This window comes from Magnolia sinica, chromosome 18 (assembly GCF_029962835.1).
Source record: "Magnolia sinica isolate HGM2019 chromosome 18, MsV1, whole genome shotgun sequence".
Lineage (NCBI taxonomy): Eukaryota > Viridiplantae > Streptophyta > Magnoliopsida > Magnoliales > Magnoliaceae > Magnolia > Magnolia sinica.
In genome coordinates, this window is record NC_080590.1 from 5,482,548 (window position 1) to 5,505,201 (window position 22,654).

Genomic DNA, 22,654 nt, shown 5'->3' on the forward strand with positions numbered 1-22,654 from the left:
CATGCTCCATCCATAATGAGATCCATGATTCAGACGGCGGATGAACCCATCACTCATGGCAAACACTCACCGTAGTCTGTTATGGCCCACTATTCATAGTCGCCCATCTGTAATGAAATTCAACTACTTGTCTTTAACGAATGACTGAATGTTAAGAGTTCTAAACAAATATTTACGTGGACCATAAAAAAATTCAAATCCAATAGAATCAAACGGTTGGTTTTCCACCTCCAGTGATTTAACAACAGGATTCTGGTGCCATGTTTTCCTGATTGAGTATAATAAGATTTTTATTTAACTAAGAAATCGAAGTGGGCCATAGACGAAGGGAAGGCAGCCAATGGGTTGTGCCAAATGCCTGATAGGCTAAGCCCAGCATTGAATGGCCTTTCCCTGCATGTTGGGGCCTGGTTGAGGCCTGTGTTTAGAACTTGAAAGAGAGTGGGGCGATGGGCTGGGCTAGGATGGGCCATGGTCATAGTCCATTGATTCTCTCTCTCTCTCTCTCTCTCTCTCTCTCTCTCTCTCTCTCTCTCTCATCTATTGAATTTTAGATTTGTCTTCTTTATATCTTACTCTCTCTCTCTCTCTCTCATTTATTGAATTTTAGATATGTCTTCTTTATATCTTCACATGAGCTGACATAACAAATATTGTACTGTTTTTGTAATCCTACACTCCATGGTCCAACAAGCCACGTGAAGAGGAGAGAAAGTCCAAGCTGGCCACTGGCGAAGAGGAGAGAAAGTGGTGACAATTTATCCTACTTTGGTGAGAAAAGAAAACTCAGTCATACATTGCCAAAGGGTTGTTTTATTAAATGATGACTTTGTCCTTGAGTAATCTCTTTTCTTTTATATAATAACGCAGCTCCTATCCTCCTGTCCCATCGCATCAAAAGTTCCCTTCCCATCTGATAACAACTATCAAGGGGATTTTGTATATCGTATAGCTATAATATAGATATTGTATAATACGCCAAGGTATACAAAATATACACTTCCCAATGCCATTATTCTTATGCAGCTTGTGATTGATGGACAATGCAAAAAATTCTCCCAGATGGAAGAATCTAGCCCCGTATCTTGTGTGCTTTTAAGTTGATTGTAGACCGTTGATGTATATTTCTCTAGCTCCCAGGACCGCATGTGGATGTGCACGGCTCCCACACATGCATAGCGTTAGCAAACCATAGGTCGATGGGATGTAAAGAAAGCATATTTCGTGGTTTCCAAACCATTGCGGCTTTTTTTTTATTATTATTATTTTTTTTTGTTTTCTTGTGATCCGGAATTACGTTATACACAGCCAGTATCTTTACGCAGTATACAGAGGGTTCAATCATGGGATGTGGGACCCAGGGTTCAGTGCTTCAGACCACTTGTCTGCTCAATCTCACCGTAAATGAACTACTCTTTAAAAACCTCCTTTTGTAAATAGTAGTAGTATTAAGCCTTTGATTTGTTGTGGGATACAACAACAGCTTACATTGAACCAGAAAAGCTCCTATTAGCTGGTAGCTAGGTGTTCCATTCTTGAATATTTTTGGCGAATTCTCCATCTACCCAACCATGGCCCCACTTATCACCGCTGAAAATACATGTACACTGAGCCAACTACCTTGCTAACCAAAGATGATACTTTCCTGACCAAAGGTCGCGGCTGAAAATACATGTACACTGACCCAGCTACTTTACTAACCGAAGTTGGTACTTTCCCAACCAAAGCTCGTGGCTGAAAATACATGTACAATGAGCCAACTGCTTGTGAATTCCTAACCAAAGGTAACAAAGGATAAATAGAAGCTAGAAAACACTGGACGAAGATCACACCTATAAGTGCCACTAACTTGAGGACTAGAATCAGGTCTGCCCTTCTCCATTCCTTCCTAAGATTTGCGAGTAGACCTGCCTTGCACGATTCACATGCATGGCACAGCTGCGTCTGCTCACTTCTCCACAGCAAGCAGTCCATGTCAGTGGTCGTGTTGGTCGGGCTAATCCAGTACGTGGGATTGACGAATGTGTAGCCACATAACGTTGGTGGCTTGCAGCATCCTGACTGCAAATCAAAAGCACAAAAGAGAAGAGGAGAAAGAGGGTCACCCTGTGACAGAAGAATATGCTTTGATTCCTGAGATGGTTGACAGTTCACAGAAAAAAAAAAAAAAAAATCATTTTGAGAATGTAGTTGCCACTATATAAGTTCCAGTGCTCCTATTTACATTGGGACACTAGATTGATGTAGACTGTCCACTGGATCCAACACATGCTTTATTGGCAAACATGCAAGTATCATGCCCATCTGCTTAATGGCCTCTATTATGTACAGTCAATATCATTTGTAGAAGAATAATTTTAACCAACAGTTCAATCCCTTTATTAGATAGTACCTATCATGGATTAAATGTTATTCTAAAAAATCAATTCTGCTAGGCAATCCTAGTCATTCATGAGTTGGGAAAAGGATGGCTAATAAAAATAAGGCCTAATTTATGATGGATTTGATAATCCAATCATTGTTAGTTTTAGCTGGTGGCCCTTGAAGTGTGTTTTAAATTTGATGAACAGTTCAGATCAATCTATTAGATTGTCAGAGTTACCTGATGCAATAAGGAGCATTATCATGTAGTACAGATTATTTTATTTTTTCTCGGGTGGTATTTCAACACTGAGGTGTTGGTTCGAGCCCAGCTTACCATTTACCAAAAAAATAAAAGGATTGAATTAATAAATAGTTGGTTATCAAGCTTATTTTAAATCATATTTTTCTAGGTATAAATATGATTTTTTCTAGAGTTAATTACAAATAACTGCCCACGTTACCCATTGGATACATACTTAATTACTTTTAAAATATTTAAAAAATCCACATACCATTTGAAAATAAAAAGAGCTTAATTGCTTCAACAAACGAACATAGGTGAAAAAGCGCGTGAAAAAGCAGGTTTTACTACTGAGATCTTTAATTTTCACGATACTGCCCCAATCGAGGGGGTGGGGGTGTGGAAGAGTTGATGGGGATCCACCTTTATGTATTTGTGTGATTTACTATGCTCATCCATTTTGCCATCTCATTTTTGGTAATGGGCCAATAAAATACGTAAATTTAAATTGCAGGTGTACCTTACAAAGGTTTCAATGGTGAACCATCTTTGGACCTGAAATGGATTTGCCTGGTGTGGTCTACTTGAATATAGCATATATCTCATTTTTTTTTGGGTCATGCCCTAAAATAACATAGGAAAATTGGATGGATAGTGTAGATTTTTCACAAAAATTGACCCCACTACCTCCCGGCCCAAGTTTGAAGAGCGGAGTTGGTGCGGACCTGGCCTCACCAAACATGGTGCAACCCCAACAGTGGGGCCCACCTTGATGCATTTATTGCATATCCACACTGCCAAACCATTGAATGAAGGGAAAAACAAATATAAGATTGGTCCAAAATTTTTGTGTCTGACAAGAAGTTTTTAATGGTCATTAATCACCACTATTTCTTGTGCTTTGGCCCACCTAAGATTTGGATCTACTTTATTTTTTGGCACATGCCCTAAAATGATATGGAAAAATAGATAGACAATGGATATATAATACATATACATCAAGGTGGGCTCTATGGTCAGGGCAAGAGCTTTTTTGGGCGAGATCGGGGCCTTTAAGACATCATAATCGGAAAACTTGCACCCAAGTACGTGCATCTAGAGTTTCTAGAGAGATCAGATTCTTCTTCAAATTCGGAACGTGCCTCACGTTGATAAGTGTATGTGCCACCCTATCAAATATCCCGATGCGATCCGAACCAATTCCTACCATCTTATACGCATGATCATTGCCCATAAGAACTTGTCCACGATCATTATCACTATATGTGGTGAACCAACTCTAATGAGGACATATATGGCACGATACCCCTATCCAAAATCCACTTCTGATAAAAGTAATCGGTCTTGAACACTGACAACACATCACAACCATCTGTTCCTTCACTTGATTCCGCTGAATTGGCTTCCTTTGGTGAATCATCTGATAATTTCAACTTCTGGATTTTCGTATATTGATAATCCTTCTTCATATGTCATACTCTTTGACAATTCAATCACTTCAACTTACATTTACCTTTCGACTTTAATCTAGATTGCGACTTTCCATTGTCTCACTCAAATGGTCTTTCTATGCATCTGTAAAAGTACATTCGCCTCCACTCTTTTTTCTCAACTGCTTCGACTGAATGGTTGAGATAACAATCCCGACATCAAAGGTATCCCTACCATTGCATAAAGTATCGGGCGAATGTTCAAAAGACTCTAGAAGAGATGTCAATAAAATTAGAGCTTTATCTTCTTCATTGATCTTCACCTCGATACTTGTCAACTTCCAACTTAGCTTGTTGAAGACATTAATATACTACGAGGGATCCGACCATTTCGTAATCTTCAGAGTGTAAAATTGTCTCTTCAAATATAGACGATTAGTGTGCAACTTCGTAATATAGATGCTCTTCATCTTCACTCATCAACTTGCGGTAGTCGTCTTATCAGTGACATTATAAAAGACTTCATTGGCTAAACATAATTAGATTATGTTAATCACCCTATGATCAAGTTTGTTTCAATCCTCTTCCTCCATAGATTTTGGACATCGTACTTTCCCAATGAGTGCATATTGCAACATTTGCTGATTTAAGAGGGCTTTTATCTTCAACATCTATAGTTCAAAATTATTTTTACCTGTAAACTTTTCCTTGAATTTCACATTCGATACCCTTGATGTCATGTTTTCTTATTCAAACTACTACTCCAACCTAAGCTCTGACGCCACTTGTTGGGCACTAATACCTTTTATTAGGCATGGAAACAACCTTAAATATGAATCAAATAAGTAATAGAGAAAGAAAAATCTAAGCACAAACATAGAACAAACGAATTTTACATGGAAAAACCTTGGGGCAAAAAACCACAACGCAAAACAACAATTAATCCACCATAATCAGAAGAAGTTTACAAGAGATAGAATAACTTATAATAGAAACTTTAGCTTTCCCTTTCTAGGCACCAAAACCCTCCTCTCTACAAGCAAACTCCATGTTCTACTAACTCTAATCAAGATTAGGAGTCGTATTTATATACTCCCATATATAATTAGGAAATAAAACTCGTACTTACGCATTCTGTTGGTCAAACTGACTCACACACATTCGATCGAACAAAAAATGTGCAAAAGTGGATAGCGTACACTCAGAAAATCTACACCTAATCTGGTCAAACCGAAAATGATACTGATTGAGACTGGGCTTCTCTGCACTAAATTAGAGACACTGGATATATATTATATTTGACATTAGGACAGCCACACTACGACAAGGGATACACCAAAACTCAGGCCATTCAAAGACTTAGGTGAGACACACCACGTGAATATACAGGTTTTAGGCCTAATTGTAATGACTCCATGTGGTGGATCCCACTCATGATCCATGTTTCTTTATACGTTTGTATGATTACCTCACACTAGCAATAGTACATAGAAATTGAAGTAGGGATGAATGTGATGAATTGAGTACTGCCTTCCTCAAGGATAACTACTTCGAATCCATGGAGCTTATCTGGACTCCTCACAGAGATTTCTCAAATCCACGAGGAAAAAAAGTAAGAAAAATATAAATAAAATATATAAAATTCTTAATTTCATTAATGATTGTCTAATATCTATATATACGTTACACCATTAATATAGAAAAAAAAATCCAAAATTCGTAATTACCAAAAATAGTAAATTTCTAACTCTAATAAAAATCGTAATTCAACTAAAACTCTTCTAAAGCCCAATTTTTAAAAATAAAAATACCAAATAAACTTTCGCTAAAATAGTCCTAGCATAATTACAAGTTATTTCTAAAAATGAAGAAAATCTAAAACTCTAAAAATAGAAAAATATTTAAAAATTCAGAATTAAAAAAATAGTACAAAAAAATAATCTAAAAATTCATTTTTAAGCTGAAAACACGTGTTTTCTGACAAACGGACAGATGCGACCCACTTTGTGGGTCAATTCACCTCGAATGGCCCGTTTCAGTAAAGATTGGTAGGTTGTGCACCCCATAACGATACCCGGATCAAAAGTTACGGTCAATTTACGGTCCACTTTCTTTTAGCCCAACCATGCTAGCTAGAAATGTATCTGTGACATGTTCTACATTAGACCCCTCCACTTGAAAAAAAACTCATCCTTGAATTACTCAAGGGATTTGGCTCATGATTTTGAAATAACTTATGACACCGAAGTTTATTAGCCATTTTCTTGTACTTGGCATTAGGCTCTTGAGCTGACACAATACATGTATTCGTGCTTTCCTTGACTTGACTAGTATCGATCAATTCCTTCACTTATACATTCAAGATCTCACATTCTTTCTGATAATGTGGACAATTAGGCAAACTCGCCTCTGAAACAGAATCAATGTGGTTTTGTATATCTTATATGGGAAGCAATTTATTAGAGAGTTCTTCGAGAACAACCGCCTTGAACTCCTACAACACTAGTTTCAAATCCTCTTGGATATTTACGAGTTCTATATATTTTTCTTTCTCAACTAATACATATATATCTCTCATCTCCTCATATTCTTTTACGAAATCTTGTCCAATTATGAAAGATCGTCCTTCCACTTTAGAAATATTGGGTTGGTTCTCTATTCCCATAGAGACCACATGTCCAACACTAATGAATCCAGTGGCTTGTCGCAACTCCATTTTGACACAGTCATATCTCGCCATCAAATAATGGGATTTCTCTGCATATCTTCTTACTAATCGGCTATTTTGCCAATAATTTTGCTTTTGTTGGAATAATATCTGATCGTAATTACTATGGAAGAATCACATATGCAATAACTTTTTTATCTGCAACGTGCGGATTGGTGCTTTTATCTGTCTCATTCGTTACTTATAGGCCACAAATTTAACCTTCTTTGCTTAAGGGATTTCTATATAGTTGAAGAATCGCTCAATTTTAGAAAGTCAATCGAGAAAATCCTCAATATGAAGTTGGCCATTGAAGATAGGAATATCAACTCTCATCTTGAATTCTCTATTTGTTTGTTCTATTCAATTAATGCCTTGTCTGAGATGTTATGGAATCATGTCGCTGAATCCCACCTTCTCAAGAGTGATCTAGTGGTTCATTGCCGACATCGTCCTGCAATTAATGCGATTACGAGTTCTAGTGCCTACTAGGGATGAATCACCGCCATGAACACAGAGCTGCCTTAAGGTCTCCGTCCTGTGATTAACGGAAGCTTGCAACCCTTGCATGACTTGTCAATTCTCTCGTTGCGCTGCTTCGAAAGCCGTTAAAAGATAATTTCATAAAGCACCGTTCATAGGATTGTTGCCCGACCCGTCATTAGAAGTCATCGATCTGAGGAGAAATCCTCGCTTTAATACCAATTGAAATAGGGATGAACGTGATAAGGTCAAGCACCATCTTTCTCGAGGATAATTACTCTGAATCCATAAGCTTCTCTAGTGTCATGCCCCAAACCTGGAAATCGGAATCACAAAATTCCCGATCGCCGAATCTGGTGCCGACAGCCTTTGTAGTATCCCATTCTCAGCTCCCAGTGCGCATACGCCAGATTCCGATCCTGGGATCCTAGAAGGAGGATTTTTCAACGTACATTTGTCTCATAATAAGCATAACCACAAGTTTACCCAAATCACAAAAGCAACATCCTCATCACGTATCCGCTAATATAAATATTTGAATACAGTGCTGAAAGGGAAATACATATATCGAAATCAAAACTCTAGAAGACCACTGCACACTCCATGCTCAATGTTGTTGTAACCTAACGCCACCTGCACGCATCTATCGTGCATAAGCTTATAGAAAGCTTAGAGGCTGGTGAAAGTGTGTACACAAGATAAGTGTCAAGTATTCAATAAAGCTTATAAATCATACATCATCGGAATAAAAGGAAATACTGACAAGATCATGAATCATAAAATATCAGAATAAGCGAAAATATACTGGTAAGTCTATGAGTCATATAATATTAGAGTACGCAATGCAGATCATAATAAGCCAAATATCATTTATTGCGGATGCAATGCAATATACAAATCCTATTAAGTCTGTCTAGGCCATATAAGTGCAGAAACATGGCAACCCAAAATGTCATATGCCTATGGATGAAATGCAATATGCCATGCGAATGAAATAACCAATCTGTAATGAAGTCGGGATGATAGTACGTAGTATCACAGGCCATGGGGTCCATCACAAGGGAATTCTATCCAAACCAGTCTCATATCTAAATTTGGATAGTCAATACAATGTGGTAAACTCCTGATCTCAGGTTAGTGGCGCGCCCCAACCGAAATCCTTGCCATTGCGAAGGTACATGTAACAAATAGTTGCGCACCACCAGCCCGAGTGGATAGTGAATGGATGAATGAATGAGTATGTAACTCCTGCTCAATAACCTACCAGCACAGTAGCCTGCCAACCACTGGTAGCTCGCCCAGTGTGGTAGCTCGCCCAGGCCTCAGCCCCGCCCACATCAGTGTCCCCCCAAGTGCGCCCGCCTACATGTGCAATAGTGATGGGGTGTCATAATATCATGTCAGTCCTCATATCAAGTCCACATATCAGTATTGTTCCTCTTTAGGGAATCACCGGGGTCTATTACACTCCACATTAACTGCCACCTCCCTAGTCGCACAACCCGGTGAGTGGAATAGACTACACTATTCGCCTGATCAGTAGTCTGTCAATACCTACCCGGCTCATCAATAGCGGACCCATTTGTGAGCTGGTCAAACTCAGCCTATCTTACAGCTCCCTCACTCGGGCGGATAAGGTCACACCTCCTCCCAACCGACCACGACACAGTGGGAGATGCAGCCTACTGGTATTCGGCACTCAGGCGCTCATATTCCACTCAGTCTAAATGTTAAGGCGTCTCCTGACATCGGAGGTTGTGGAACTTTCACCCAAGGACATCCTAAGTGCCCATAGTACTAGAACAAAGTATTTTCGGTATCCCATCTGGCCATCCACGATTTGTCTGTGGAGGCCACGACCCTGATGTCGGTAGGGCGGACAATGATCATGTCACATATATGCGAGATGCATGAATCACACCGTCCAGTCATGCAGCAATCTTGCACATACCGTGTAATAATGTGAGGCACTCCGTCTCATAAGGAGTCCCGTGAATGGTCTACCTAATGGCATATGCTATGATCAGTCACTACTCATATCAAACTTACATATGATGCGTATGGGCATGAGTCATGAAATTATACTAAGCATGTTATAAGGTGATGAACTATCCTCACAACGAAGATGGGCCTAGATGGCCTACACACAACAAGTATGGGCCTATCAATGGGCCCTAAGGAGAGTTATAATGCGGACATTTAACCAACATTATTCTTGCAATGTGGATGTCAAACCATCATTGCTCTCAAGTCACGGCCCGTTATAAACATCATTATATACACCACAGTGAAATCACACATTGCAATGGACCTATATACATCCCATTGGGCCTTAAATACATCAAATGGGCCGCATTACATGGGCCTTATATTCATCAAGTGGGCCGCATCAATGGGCTGCACCAATGGACCTTATGTACATTGCAATGTGCCATAACCCATGGGCCTTGAACACATCCCAATGGGCCGTAGCAATGGGCCTTACATATATCAAGGTGGGCCTAATCATATGGGCCTCATATATATACCAAGGTGGGCCTCAACGGACGACCACAAATACATCAAGATGGGCCTAATCACATGAGCCTTATGTATATTAAGGTGGGCCTCAACGGACAGCCACAAATACATCAAGATGGGCCTAATCACATGAGCCTCATGTATATCAAGGTGGCCCTCAACAACGGCCTCATATATCACATCTTAGTGGGCCTAAATCAAATGGGCCGAATCAAATGGACTAAGTCGAATGAGCCGAGTTGAATGGGTCAAGTTGAATTCCACTATTTTTTTGAAATCAACGTAGAGTATTATAAAAATGAATCATATCAAAATATCAACTAGACCATACAACAACTAGCAGTGGAGATAATGATTTCCATCGTTAAATAAATCACAGGGCCTACCATAAAGTTTATTTTCCAACCAATCTAATCATAAGGTCATAAAGACCTGGATTAAGAGGGGAAAACAAATATCATATTGGTCCAAACCCTATAGTCCAAGGGTTTTTAATGGTGGACATTCAAACTCACTGTTTTCTGTAATGTGGTCCACCTAATCCTAGATCTGTCTTATTTTTAGTCTCAAGCCTTAAGACAAACTTGCCAAATGGTGGACGGTTTGGATGTAACACATGCATCATGGTGGGTCTCATAAGGATGGATAGCATAAATAAAGCACATACCTCATGGTGGGGGTCCACATCGATGAAAGGTGTGAATACAATAGATACATCAGTAGGTCCCACGTGGGGCCTACCATAACGTTCATTTTCCACCTAATCTGTTGGTAAGGTCACGCAGACCCCGATGAAGAGGAAAACAAATTTCATAATGATCCAAAACTTCTGTTATCCAAAAAGGGTTTCAATGGCAGATCACACTGTTCCCTATGATGTGGGCCACCTTAACACCACATACGGCTGATTTTAGGGGTGGCCCACTGCCCCAAAGGGGGCCTACCAAATGCACGGTGTTGATGTCAACACACATCATGATGGGCCCCACGGCAGGGACCCACGTCCCTGCCTTCCTTCACGTCCCAGCGCAGTAGGACACTGTTGCGCATCCTCTGGACGTCAGCAGCATCACCTATTGCTTTGATTTTTATTTTTTTGAAAAATCATTTTTTCACAGTTTTTCCTATATGGGGTCTGCATCAGGAGAATCTGACCCAGCCGTTGGATTCTACGGCTCAAGACAGACCCATCAAGCCCAATATTCAATGTATTTTGGTGTATAGAAACATCAAAGTGAGTTTTAACGGTAAAAACCACTATTTTCTATGCTATAGCCCGCTAGATAATTGGATTGGCTTCATTTTTCGGCTTAACGCCTAAAATGAAATGGGGAATGGGATGGATGGCGTGGATTGGATTGATACATCGAGGTGGGACCTGTATGAGTGGCCCACCTAAAAGCTTAGAAATATTTTTGTTTTGCCTTTCACGTGGGTACACCCACTGTCTGTTCATGCTCCAGCAACCACGTCCAGGCTTGAATCATTTCATCAAGGTGGATCCCACGTGGACGTGGCCCACTTAATCTGGATCACTCTAATATTTGTGTTTTCCTAACATCCATAAGGTAGGGCCCACATGGTTTGGACAGCCATGGGGTCTATTTGATGGACGGTTTAGACATCACATAACTCATTAAGTGGGCTACAAAATAAAGGAAGGAGAGAGAAGAGAGAAAGAGAGAGATTGAGTGATGGAGGGACCCCGACACTATGGGCCCTCCCTTCCATGATTTACAACATACATCAAGTGGGTCCCATTACATATGGGCCCACCGATCAAAATCAACTGTGGAGATCCTTTTTCCACTGAAATGCAAGGTCTAGATGACCCTATCCATGCAAGAAAAATAAACATCATGATGGGATCCATGAAGAATGGCCCCATCATGGAATGATCATGAGAATCAAGGTGGGTCATCGGCCACACCTAGGGTCCAAAGTGAGATCCATACCATCAATCGGTAGGCCTCATTTGGCCCATCATCAAAGCATTAAATCTACGTCTATAGAAACACCCACCGTTCGATTTTCTTAGACTTCTTCTCCCACCGATGCGTCCTAGAGCTCCATGAAATACATTTCAACGGCCGAGATGAAGCTTGGATGGTGGATATGAGAGGTAGGAAGGTGGGCCACACTAGCTCTCCTCTCTCTCATGGAAATGTTGGACGTTGGAGTTGCTTAGGGAGAATGGGAGAGATGAGAGAGAGTATGATATAAGAGAAGTGATGGGAGAGAGGGATAGTGAGTGATGGGTGATGTGTACTTGACATGTATGAGTGTGTAAGAGAGAAGGTGAGAGAGAGTTGACTTTGGGGTTGCTTTTGTACTTAACATGAGGTGATTGATTGATTGATTGATAGGACATGATGTAGAGATTCTCTTGGAATTTGCAACGCGCGGTGTTTTCCTTAAACTGAATCCGGGCCTACATCTCCTGGTCTGAGTATCGGATCGGTGCGCGAGTCGCAGCGTTGCAACTGCGGCGATGGCACGGTCGCAGGGGTATAGGTTTCGAGTCAAGTCGACTCTGATATGCGGGACTCAACTTAGAATCGTACGCAAACGTCGGATACAGGTCGAGGGTTACCGGAATTCGACCGGGAAGACCGCGGAAGCCTACGGAACAGTATGAGCTAGGATACGGGCCTTGCATCTAGACTCCTTACAGATATTTCTCGAATCCACGAGGAAAAAAAAAGCAAGAAAAATAAATTCTATAAAATCCATAATTTGATTGATGATTGTTTAACACCATTAATATAGGAAATTTTTTTTTTCAAAATTCATAATTACCAAAAATAGCAAATTTTTAACTCTAATAAAAATCATAATTCTACTAAAACTCTTCTAACGCCTAGTTTCTAAAAATAAAAATTTCAAATAAACTTTTGCCAAAATAGTCCTAACATAATTATAAGTTATTTCTAAAAAAGGAAGAAAATAAAAAACTCTAAAAATAAAAAAATATTTTAAAAAAAATCGGAATTACTAAAAATAATATTTATTTTTTTTCTAAAAATTTATTTTTGAACTGAAAGTGAGCGTTTTCTGACAAAATAGACATATGTAAAGTGGGTCGGTTCACCTCGAATGGCCCTATTTCAATAAAGATTGATAGGTTATGCGCCCAGTAATGATACCCGAATAAAAAGTTAGGGTCAATTTATGGTCACCATCTGAACGGATTGTGACATGTTCTGCATCAGAACTGAATGCTAAAGCATTGGGCCTTCTTTTTTTTTTCTTAATTACTTTTTTGGTGTTTACCTGTAATGGGCTAATACGTGCATTGAAGAAATCTTGCGCGAATCGATAGCTCTGATGCAATTCAGCACACATGCCAGTAGAAGCGATACAGTTCCGGATCCGATCCCACTTGAAAGACCCTCTCACCCTTCGACGCATCCACCCAGAGTAGTCGTCGAGGCGATATTCCAGGAAGGCGCGGCCAGGCACGGTGTGGTTGGACTCGTTGTTAGTGACCGTGAAGATGAAGACCACCAATGCAGGCAGTAGGATTATGAAAATGAGCATGCCTATCATGCAGAATAACTTCAGCCATGGGATGCCCCAAAACTCGCCCACGAAGCCAGCAAAAGCTACGATCAAGATCAAGATGCCGATGATGATGACTGGCCACTGTAGAAGCTTCATGCAAGCATTGTCGGGCTTGGATGCTAGCCAGATCCCTGCGCCAATGATCGGGATCGATAGGAGCATGACCACGAAGTAAATGGCTGCGATGACATTGCTTATGAGGGGCATCTTGCTGTGATCGCAGGCAGAGTAACAGCCAAAGATGCTAAAAGAAGGTAGTGTGGAATGTGGTTTGCTTAGTGATGGAGGTTAAAAAAAATACCCTCGGATTCTCTACTTTGTGGCCCACTCTATTTTATTTTAAGGCCCAGCCTCCTTAATGTGTTCCATGTGATTTAATACATCCATAAATCCCGTGTTACGTGTATATCGATCTGGACCGATCATGTTGTTTGCCCCCGTTATGGATGGAGTATAGTCCGAAATCCCAGTGATCGGATGATGTCGGCCATCTGATTTTGCCTGTTGAATTTGGACCGTTGGTCAATTTTCTTTTTAACCATCGATACGTGGCCACCAATTGGATGGTTAAGGTCGACCTGTAGTGTTTCTCTTCCCGGGTATACAGTGGAAGTGATGATTTGGATGGGCTGGGTTGACATGCATGTATGACACGTGTAGTTGATGGCATTGTTGCGAACGTATCTATCCCTGCTTAGATTTTTGCTCCATTGGCTAATAGAAAACGGATAACCTGCCTATGGAGGCATGCCATATTTGTGCCTCTGGAATGTTATTCTTAAAAATCATTTCTGCCATGCAGTCGTAGCCATCCCATCCATGAGTTGGAAAAAGGATGACTGCAAAAATAAGTCCTAATCTATGATGGATTTCATAATCCAATTATTGTTAGTTTTAGGTGGTAGCCCTTGAAGTGTGTTTTAAATTTTATGGACAGTTCAAATCGATCTATCAAACTGTCCAAGTAACCTGATGCAATTAGGAGCACTGTTACTTATAATTATTATGCATTGAAAGATTATTTTTTCTTAGATATAAATAGTTGATTTGAGTCCATGACTCTGTGGTAAGTAGGCCTGATTCAACACGGATACCTTCGTTTGAACCAAACTTGCCATTTACCAACAAAAAATAATAATAATAATAAATAGTTGGTCATCAAGATTGATTATTTTAAATCACTATGGAAAATCTCTAGTACATGGTTTCTTTTAGATTTAAATACAAATAACACTCTGTCCCTTTTTAAAATATTTAAAGTAATTCTCTTATTATAAGGAAATACAGTGAAAGCCCACCTACCCAGCTTTCAAAAAAAATTGAAGTAATTTTCTTACCATTTAGAAATGGGGTGAAAAATGTATTTATTTGACTTTTACAAATGAACAAAACGTTGTTAACAGTGAGAAAAGTCAGTTTTACAATCTTTTGTTTTCACCATTATACCTAATTGAGAGTTGTAGGCATGCAAAAGAGTTGATGGAGCCCACCTTCATGTATGTCTATGATTGATGACGTTAATCCATTTTGCCATTTCATTTTTTGCCATAGCTCAAAATGAGGCAAATCTAAATCATAAGTGGGCTCTAAGAAGGTTTCAATGGTGAATAATCTTTAAACTGTAAAATAAATTTGCCTAGTATAGTCCACTTAAGCATTAATTGCATCTCTCTCATTTTTAGTATCATGTCCTATAATAATATAGAAAAAAGATGATAGGTGCAGATTTTTCACAAACACCATGGTGGCCTCACCTAGCTCCCAACCCAAGTCTGAAGTTCATGGTAGCTAGGTGCGACCCTGCCTTGCCAAACACAGTGAGGCCCTGACAGTGGGACCCACCTTGATACATGGATTATATATTTACACTGTCCAACCTTTTGATAGGGTCACCTATACCTGAGGGAAGGGAACAAATATCAACCTGGATCCAAAAACTTTATGGCCCACAAGTACTTTTAATGGTCAACTACCATTGTTTCTTGTGTTTTGGTCCACCTAAGATTTGGATCTCCTTAATTTTTGGGCTCATGCTTTAAAATAATTTGAAAAAATTAATAAACAATATAGATATACAATACATAAAGCAAGGTGGGCCCCACAGGGCACTACCATGTTGGGTGATATCCGGTTGCACATAATCCACTCCCGCCCCTCTTGAGGAAGCCCCTCGCGTGGTGTGCCACACATCACTGACCTCAGTGATCCGTTAACGCCCACAAGTCCCACAATAATTTATGTGCTATATCCACACTGTCCATGCATTTTGCAAAATCATTTTAGATTATGTTCCAAAAATGAAATAGATTTAACGCTCAAGTGGATGACATTACAGAAAGCCCATAATTGAAACTTTCTTAGGGTCAACCATGATTTTTATCTGCCATCCAACTTGTTTGCAAGGTCATGTAGAACTGGATGAGGGATAAATAAAAATTTCAACTTTATCCAAAACTTTTGTAATTCCGAAAAAGTTTTCAATATAAGTGTTTAATTCTCACTGTTCGTTGTGGCCTAGTCAACTCGAGCTTTGAATATGTCAGCCTCATTTTTTAGCCCATGGCTTTGGCAGGAAATCCGCGTCCCTTCATTTTGCCACTGGCCAAGTGCAATGCCTTTGTGTGGATGGAAAGATAACGGTTTTGTCGTCAGTTCTCTCCTTCTCGACAATGGCATTAGCAGCCGCCGCCGTGGCTCCTCTCTTCTTAACCACTTCCAAATTTCCCAAACATCCGCCCTCCATAAATCTCCACATTTCCATTTCTACCCCTCTCCTTTCTCCACATTCTTTAATCTATCCTCTGCCTATTTCAAAAGCTTCTAGTAAACTCCGTTTCCGGTTCTTCTCAGCAGTTCAAGAAATCTTAATCCAAGACGAAAAAGTCCAGCATGAAAAGATCTATGTCGTTAATCTTCCGTGGGATCTCTTCGCACCCGAAATCAAGAATCTCTTCGCTGAATGCGGGACTGTGAAAGATGTCGAGGTAGTCCTTCTTCTTCTTCTTCTTCTTCTTCTTATGCATCGGCTCTGTTTTTGTAGTGAAGTGCTGTTCTTTTCTATATTGGATTTTAGGTTATAAAGCAGAAGAATGGTAAAAGCAGAGGGTTTGCCTTTGTCACGATGGCTTCAGTGGAAGAAGCTCGTGCTGCCATTGACAAGTTCGATTCTTGTGTGAGTTGAGTTTAATTCCATTTTTAAGGGTGCGTTTGGTTGCCCCAAATATCATGAAAATTCATTATATTTCATGATTAATCAGTCTAATTCCATGGAAAATACCATGAAATTCCATGATATTTCTTTAGGGTTTTTTTTTTTTTTTTTTGGGTGATTCTGTTAAAATGGGTTTGTGTTGAATTCAATTTCACTCAATTGTTTGTCTTTTTTCCTTCTCTCTCTCTCTCTCTCTCTCTCTCTCTCTCTTTGTGTGTGTGTGTGTGTGTGTGTGTTTGTGTGGTGTTTTCTGGAAATGGGTTCGAGTTCAATTAGGATTTTGGTATTGGAGGAATTGGAGGATGGGCTTCTTAGTGTCGAATTGAATCTCATTTCTTTGCTTTCCTATCTTCATTTGGTGTTTTTATGGAATGGTTATTTGTTGGATTGGAGTTTGGGTGGTGTCGGAATTGGAAGGACAGGTTATTGTGGTTGAATTGGATCTTATCCCTTATTCTTTTTTCTCTCTGTTTTTGGTGGTTGAACTAATAGGGCAGCACGGGATGCACAGGTGCAGATGCAGAAATATCCCAAGAAATGTGGAAAATTTGATGCAAGATCCAAGTCGTTCCTCAAGTGGCCCCCACCACATACTTGTATATGATCTGGGACATTCATAGGTGGAACCTACACCAAAGATGTGCTGGCCCAAAAATCAATCAAGGATGTGATCGCCAATCTCACACATGTATCACATTCCACGAGTAGTCCACCGAAACACTGAAAAAGTATTTTATACATCGCAAACAGCTATACTACATGTCTCTTCAATGAAAAATGAGGAAAAGAGAGAGAATTGGAAAGAGTTAAAAGGGCAGTGTTGCCACATATGCTGATAGTCACAAAGCTTTCTTATATCATAGACACACCACACATGGGACCTTAGCCAAATCTTTTGCAGATGAGATATTCAGATTGGATCTAAATTTGTTATCAAGCTGATGTAGAGCGGGTCGCAAACACTTTCATGGCCAAGATGGACCACAGAAGGCTCAATCGGAGGCGGAAGTGACCAGGACCGTCATAAACAGTCGTATCTCGCAAACCGGAATGAGTTATTTGATGTACCATATATGATTTTGGGTAGGAGAAGCTATAGCCAACCAACCCTGCTACGCCGGGTTGCCCACACCGGATTTACGAGATTCCATCAGATCAACGGTCGAAATTCCATTTTATTTTCGTTTTTACTATTTATAGTAAGTTTTAGTTTAGTTATAACTATTGATACTTTTGAGTTTTAGGAGTTGTGCCTAACGTGAAATGGGCTTAGAAAAATTAGGAGAAAAAAGTGGTTAGGCCAAATTGGACATTTACTATTTTTGGCCAAAAACCATGAAGTCCAGTGGAAATCATGACCGTCTATAAATAGTAAGTTTACTATTTATAGTAAGTCACGTTTTTTTGGGAGTTTGAGTTCGAGTTTGATTCTGAAACTTTTTTCTATGTTTCGTTATTATTATTATTATTATTATTATTATTATCATCAATCAATTTATTTTTGAATTTATTAGAATTTATTTCTATTTACTATTTTTCCTTGTGGATTGGAGGAATCTCTGTGGGGAGTCCAGAGAAGCTCCGTGGATTTGGAGTAATTATCCCTTGAGGAAGACAGTGATCAACCTCATCATGCCCATCCCTGCGTCACAAGCACTTGATTTCCACACACTTGTCACCCACATAACAGATCTGGACCATTCATTTCTTGGGTGGTTTGCACCAAACCATACCCTTCTGATGATCCTACCCACCAATTGGAAGATTTTGGAGGCCTGAAAATGGACTGTTAAAATTGTTTCCAAGCAATTCTGACATCAAACAGACAGAAGTCTCCAATCAGTGACTAGAATCATCCAGCTGATGTAATTATTGGGGGGTTTGGTCCAACCACTATAGAGCATATCCGATGAAGTGTCTCGATGTTGTACCTGTAAGGAGAGAGAATGCTTGAATACTAATACAGGATTATGCATTTACTATTATGGCATCACCTTCCGAATGATTTGGTTCTTGCATAAACCTGCTGCACTAGCACATGTAGAATGCCTTCTGTGTGGTTTCCTACTAATCAAGATTCAACTAAATCACATCTTTTTTTTTTAAAAAAAAACACAGTTTGAGTGGATTAGAAAGTCAATGGAATGATTACTGGCTTGAAATAAAGATGTTCTACTTTTGTGTCTGTTGGAATATTCTGAAATTGGGTTGTTGAAAATTCAATTTTGGTGTGGGCAGGAAATGCAGGGAAGGACTATAAGGGTTGAATTTGCAAAGAGTCTGAAGAAACCTTCTCCTCCTCCTGAGGGTTCCACAGTTGGGGAAACACGCCATAAGATTTTTGTGTCGAATCTTGCATGGAAAGTGAGATCCAGTGATCTCAGAGAATTCTTTTCTGCCATCTATAATCCAGTGTCGGCCAGGGTGGTTTTTGAGAACCCGTCGGGGAGATCCGCAGGGTATGGGTTCGTTTCCTTCACCACAAAGGAGGAAGCCGATGCTGCCATTGCTGCATTGGATGGGAAGGTAATCTGTTATTCTGCTTGTTGTTTTCAACATATAGGGTGTGTTTGGATACACTATCAAACTGAATTCTGATTATCAGTCTAATAAAACACAGATGATCACAATGTAATTTCATTGCATGGCATTCATATTGAGAGGCAAGAACAAAATCACTTCATCAGTGAGACTTAAAGCCCAGTTCTCCTCTCTATAGGGATGCACAATAACCAGCTCAGTTAGCGAGCTGGATGCTGCAGACCAATTGTTTTTTATGCTCTAATGATCTAGTTTGGGATGCAATAAGAGAGAATGCCATTTTGTTTCATAGATTTCAGTGTCCTTGAAATTTCAGGAGCTGCGTTTGTTTAGATTGATTTTGGTGTCTTTTAACAAAATTTCCAGGAGTTGATTTCTGGTTGGGTATGTTGTGCTTGCATTTAGTCTAAATATTATAGAAATTGGGTTATAGTAGTGAATATTTATTTATGATTTAGATTTGTTGAGATACTTATACAGAATTGCTCTTTTATTACAAAGTCTCTTCTCCTCCTCCTCCTTTTTAATATGGCTTCCTATTTTGCCAGTGAATATTTTATCCAGTTTTGTAAAAAAAAATTGCTTCAATCATCGATTTCTCATCAAAATTCAGATAGGCTATCTTTCATTTGGGTTTCCCAAGATTTTCAATAACTGATGACTTGTGCGATGGACGGACATTTCAATTTCTATTTAGATGATTCAGCAATCACTTCTTTGTGGTTGTTACGTTTGATTTGAGTTTGTTGCTTCAAGTTGATAATCATATCGAAGAGAGAGCTCAGCCAATTTGTTGAAATTTTGTATTTCTGATTGAATTCCAAAGAAGGGATGCTGTGGGGGGAGTTCTGCCAAAATCCAAAGAATGGATGCTGAGCAGCAGCTATTGATTGGCTTGCAGTTGGGACTATGAACATAAGGTGAATGAAACAAGATGAGGAATGCGTGAATAAGGATTTTACATAGCTATGACAAAACAGATGCTGAGAAGCAGCTATTGACTGGCTTGTAGTTGGGACTATGAACGTAAAATGAATGAAACGAGATGAGGAATGCATGAATAAGGATTTTACAGATCTATGACAAAACCAAAAACTAGCTTAGGTCAGTTCATCAATCAAAACTAGGATGTTTTTACTTGAGAGGCCAATCAGAACCTTCTAAAGAAGGGTTATGACCAGGAGAGAACACCTAGATTTCATGTACATTCCTAGGGTGGTTGGCTCCTTTTTTGTTCTCTTCATTCCTACTTATGTGGTAGTGTTATCTCTGCTTTGATAATTTCAGAAAATGATTAAATGGTGTTCTCTGTGGACCTTCCATGAAAACTTACCTTTGACAGTACATATTGCAGGAAGACACTGAATCTGAAGTGTTCAACTGGTGGACCCTACCATAGATGACTAAGCAATCACCAATCATGTTGATCAGATTATCCAAGCCATCAATTTTACCCATATTTTCTGACTAAATGTAAACACATTTGTTTTTCTCCTTCATTTGAAGGACGATGATGGGACCACTAGGATCAGATGGTCTATGGAAATCCTCAGTAGGGCCCCACCAGATGGATGGTTCATATGCACGATCAGCTCTGCCACATGTAACGTGATAGAGTAGATTGCATCTAAGATCAGTGGAGAGCTCTGAATCATCTCCCATGCAACCTACTATTATAGGTTAATGGTAGCCAAAAAAAAAAAAAAAAATTGGTTTGATATTGTCAATCTGCATGCTGCAGGAGCTGATGGGCAGACCCATTCGTCTGAAAATAAGTCAAAGGAAGGTTGAAGAATCTGAAAGTGAGCTGACGGCCGTAGATGGTGCTGATGAGCAATTACAAGAGTCTTAGGTGAAAGATTCCAGGCCGTCTGGGTCCCCAGATTTCCTGCATAAGAGGTTAGAATGTGGGGTATGTGAGTCCTTTCTCCCTTACCAATACACAAGACTCATGTAAATACTATTGAGGAGGTCTAAAGTATTGCCTTAAGCCAGTACGTGTTGCCTGATAAGTACCAGTATTGTCCATGAATGATGCAGCTGTATCAAGTCGAAACTGGGTTTCGATACGGTACCATACACATGGAAACTATGAAATATTGGCATAGGAATGACACAAATGTTCAATATGATCAAATCTAGTATATGAGTTCCAAAATGTGTGGGACCCTCCAATGATGTTTGTGGAACCCAAAATGGGCATGTTGGGTACTGTGCATCCCGATAATCATCCCTATCAAAAACTCGGGTGGGACACACACCACAGGGACCGATATACAACCATGCTTAAAACCTATGTATTCACTTGCTGCAGCCTACCCAAATTTTGGAATGGCTTGAGTTTCAGTGTGTCGCTTCCCCCTTGTGGGGCACACCTGATGAATGGGTTGGACAATGCAGACAGCAGGGTCAACCCCGTATTCTATCTTGAAGTTTCTATGGTGGCCGACCCCCTCCCCAATGTACCAATTGTTGCCTCCGGTGTGGTCCAACTGAGTTATTGATCAGGCTGGATTATCGGATCTGGGGGTATCATTGGGGGATGCATCTAATGGACTGATTCGATGACACTCGCACATTACAGTGGGCCCCACAGCTCAAATACATGGTAGATTACCATTCCTTGGGACATTTGTGATCATTCCCATTTTATGCGTGTGAGATAATGTATGTGAAAGATCACATGTAGCCCCATGCTATCTTCCCACGCAGTCCATCCCCATCAGTTGTTGGGTCTAAAACTCAAGGCCCGTGTTCAACCCATGTGCATCAGGACTAAGCTAGAACCTAGCCAAAGTAGGCTTGACTTATCCCCAGCCAGCCTCGTCTATCTTGCATCCTAAGTTCCTAACGCATGGATGTTTGTGGAACTGGTGGAAATAGGGCACGATTTCCATTTGCACCCCTTTCCAACCAGTAGGGGGTAGCAATGGGCCAGGTGGCCTGCTTGCCTCAGCTTCAGACTGAGCTTGGACCTATTAGCTCGGCCCATAGCTGTTCTTGGGGTCAAAGTTATTTTAGCCCGGTCAGGCCTCCCACAAACATGCCGTTGATTTCACGTTTTTTCTAAATGAATTTTCGATGACATGCATCTTTCGCATGTAGATCGTTGGTTTCATTTGTCTAAATGAATTTTTCTTCTTGCACGTGCGTCCCAGTTTATCACCGATGGATTGGGAATATTCACATGGAAAATAGGGATTTGATCAATCTTCGGACAAGGCACTTTTATTTTTGGGGGCGATCAGTCCTGGGTCTGCTGTGCCAGGCCCCTATACCTTGGGCCTTGTACTGTTGGATTGGTCTGGGCCTCGTAGGGCCTGGAAGTTGGGCCCGCCTTTAATGTATGTGGTCTATCCACGCCGTCCATCCGTTTTTCCATCTAATTTAAGGGGTTGAACCCAGAATTGAAGCATATCTAAAGATCAAGAGGATCATACCACTGGAAACAGTGGGGATAATTATGTCCACCGTTGAAACCTTTTCAGGCCCTGCAGTGATGTTTATTTGTCATCCAACCTGTTCATAAGATCATACAGACATGGATGAAGGGAAAACACAAATATAATCTTGATCCAAAACTTCAGTGGCCC

The 22,654-nt window shown here is 40.1% G+C and overlaps 2 protein-coding genes across 5 annotated transcripts; one reads left to right on the top strand and one right to left on the bottom strand.

The window, feature by feature from the left end:
* Positions 1-1,584: 1,584 nt before the first annotated feature.
* Positions 1,585-13,596, bottom strand: LOC131233725 (protein TORNADO 2-like). Its single transcript, XM_058230510.1, has 2 exons — positions 13,019-13,596; positions 1,585-2,061 (listed from the first exon to the last, which is right to left on the bottom strand). Exons 1-2 carry the CDS (start codon positions 13,514-13,516, stop codon positions 1,585-1,587), a joined length of 975 nt encoding a protein of 324 aa, XP_058086493.1. The 5' UTR covers positions 13,517-13,596.
* A 2,262-nt stretch (positions 13,597-15,858) lies between these two features.
* On the top strand, positions 15,859-21,073 carry LOC131233187 (28 kDa ribonucleoprotein, chloroplastic-like). Of its 4 annotated transcripts, none has more exons than XR_009165115.1 (5): positions 15,859-16,293; positions 16,383-16,481; positions 18,759-19,046; positions 19,888-20,165; positions 20,803-20,927. XR_009165115.1 is itself a non-coding variant. In XM_058229813.1 (4 exons), the coding sequence occupies exons 1-4, from the start codon at positions 15,979-15,981 to the stop codon at positions 20,911-20,913; spliced, it is 813 nt and encodes a 270-aa protein (XP_058085796.1). In that variant the 5' UTR covers positions 15,864-15,978; the 3' UTR covers positions 20,914-21,073. The 4 variants fall into 4 exon arrangements, 2 of the variants coding, with proteins under 2 accessions (XP_058085797.1, XP_058085796.1); XR_009165116.1 differs by having other exon boundaries at positions 15,860-16,293; positions 19,963-20,165; XM_058229813.1 differs by lacking the exon at positions 19,888-20,165 and having other exon boundaries at positions 15,864-16,293; positions 20,803-21,073.
* Positions 21,074-22,654: the final 1,581 nt, after the last annotated feature.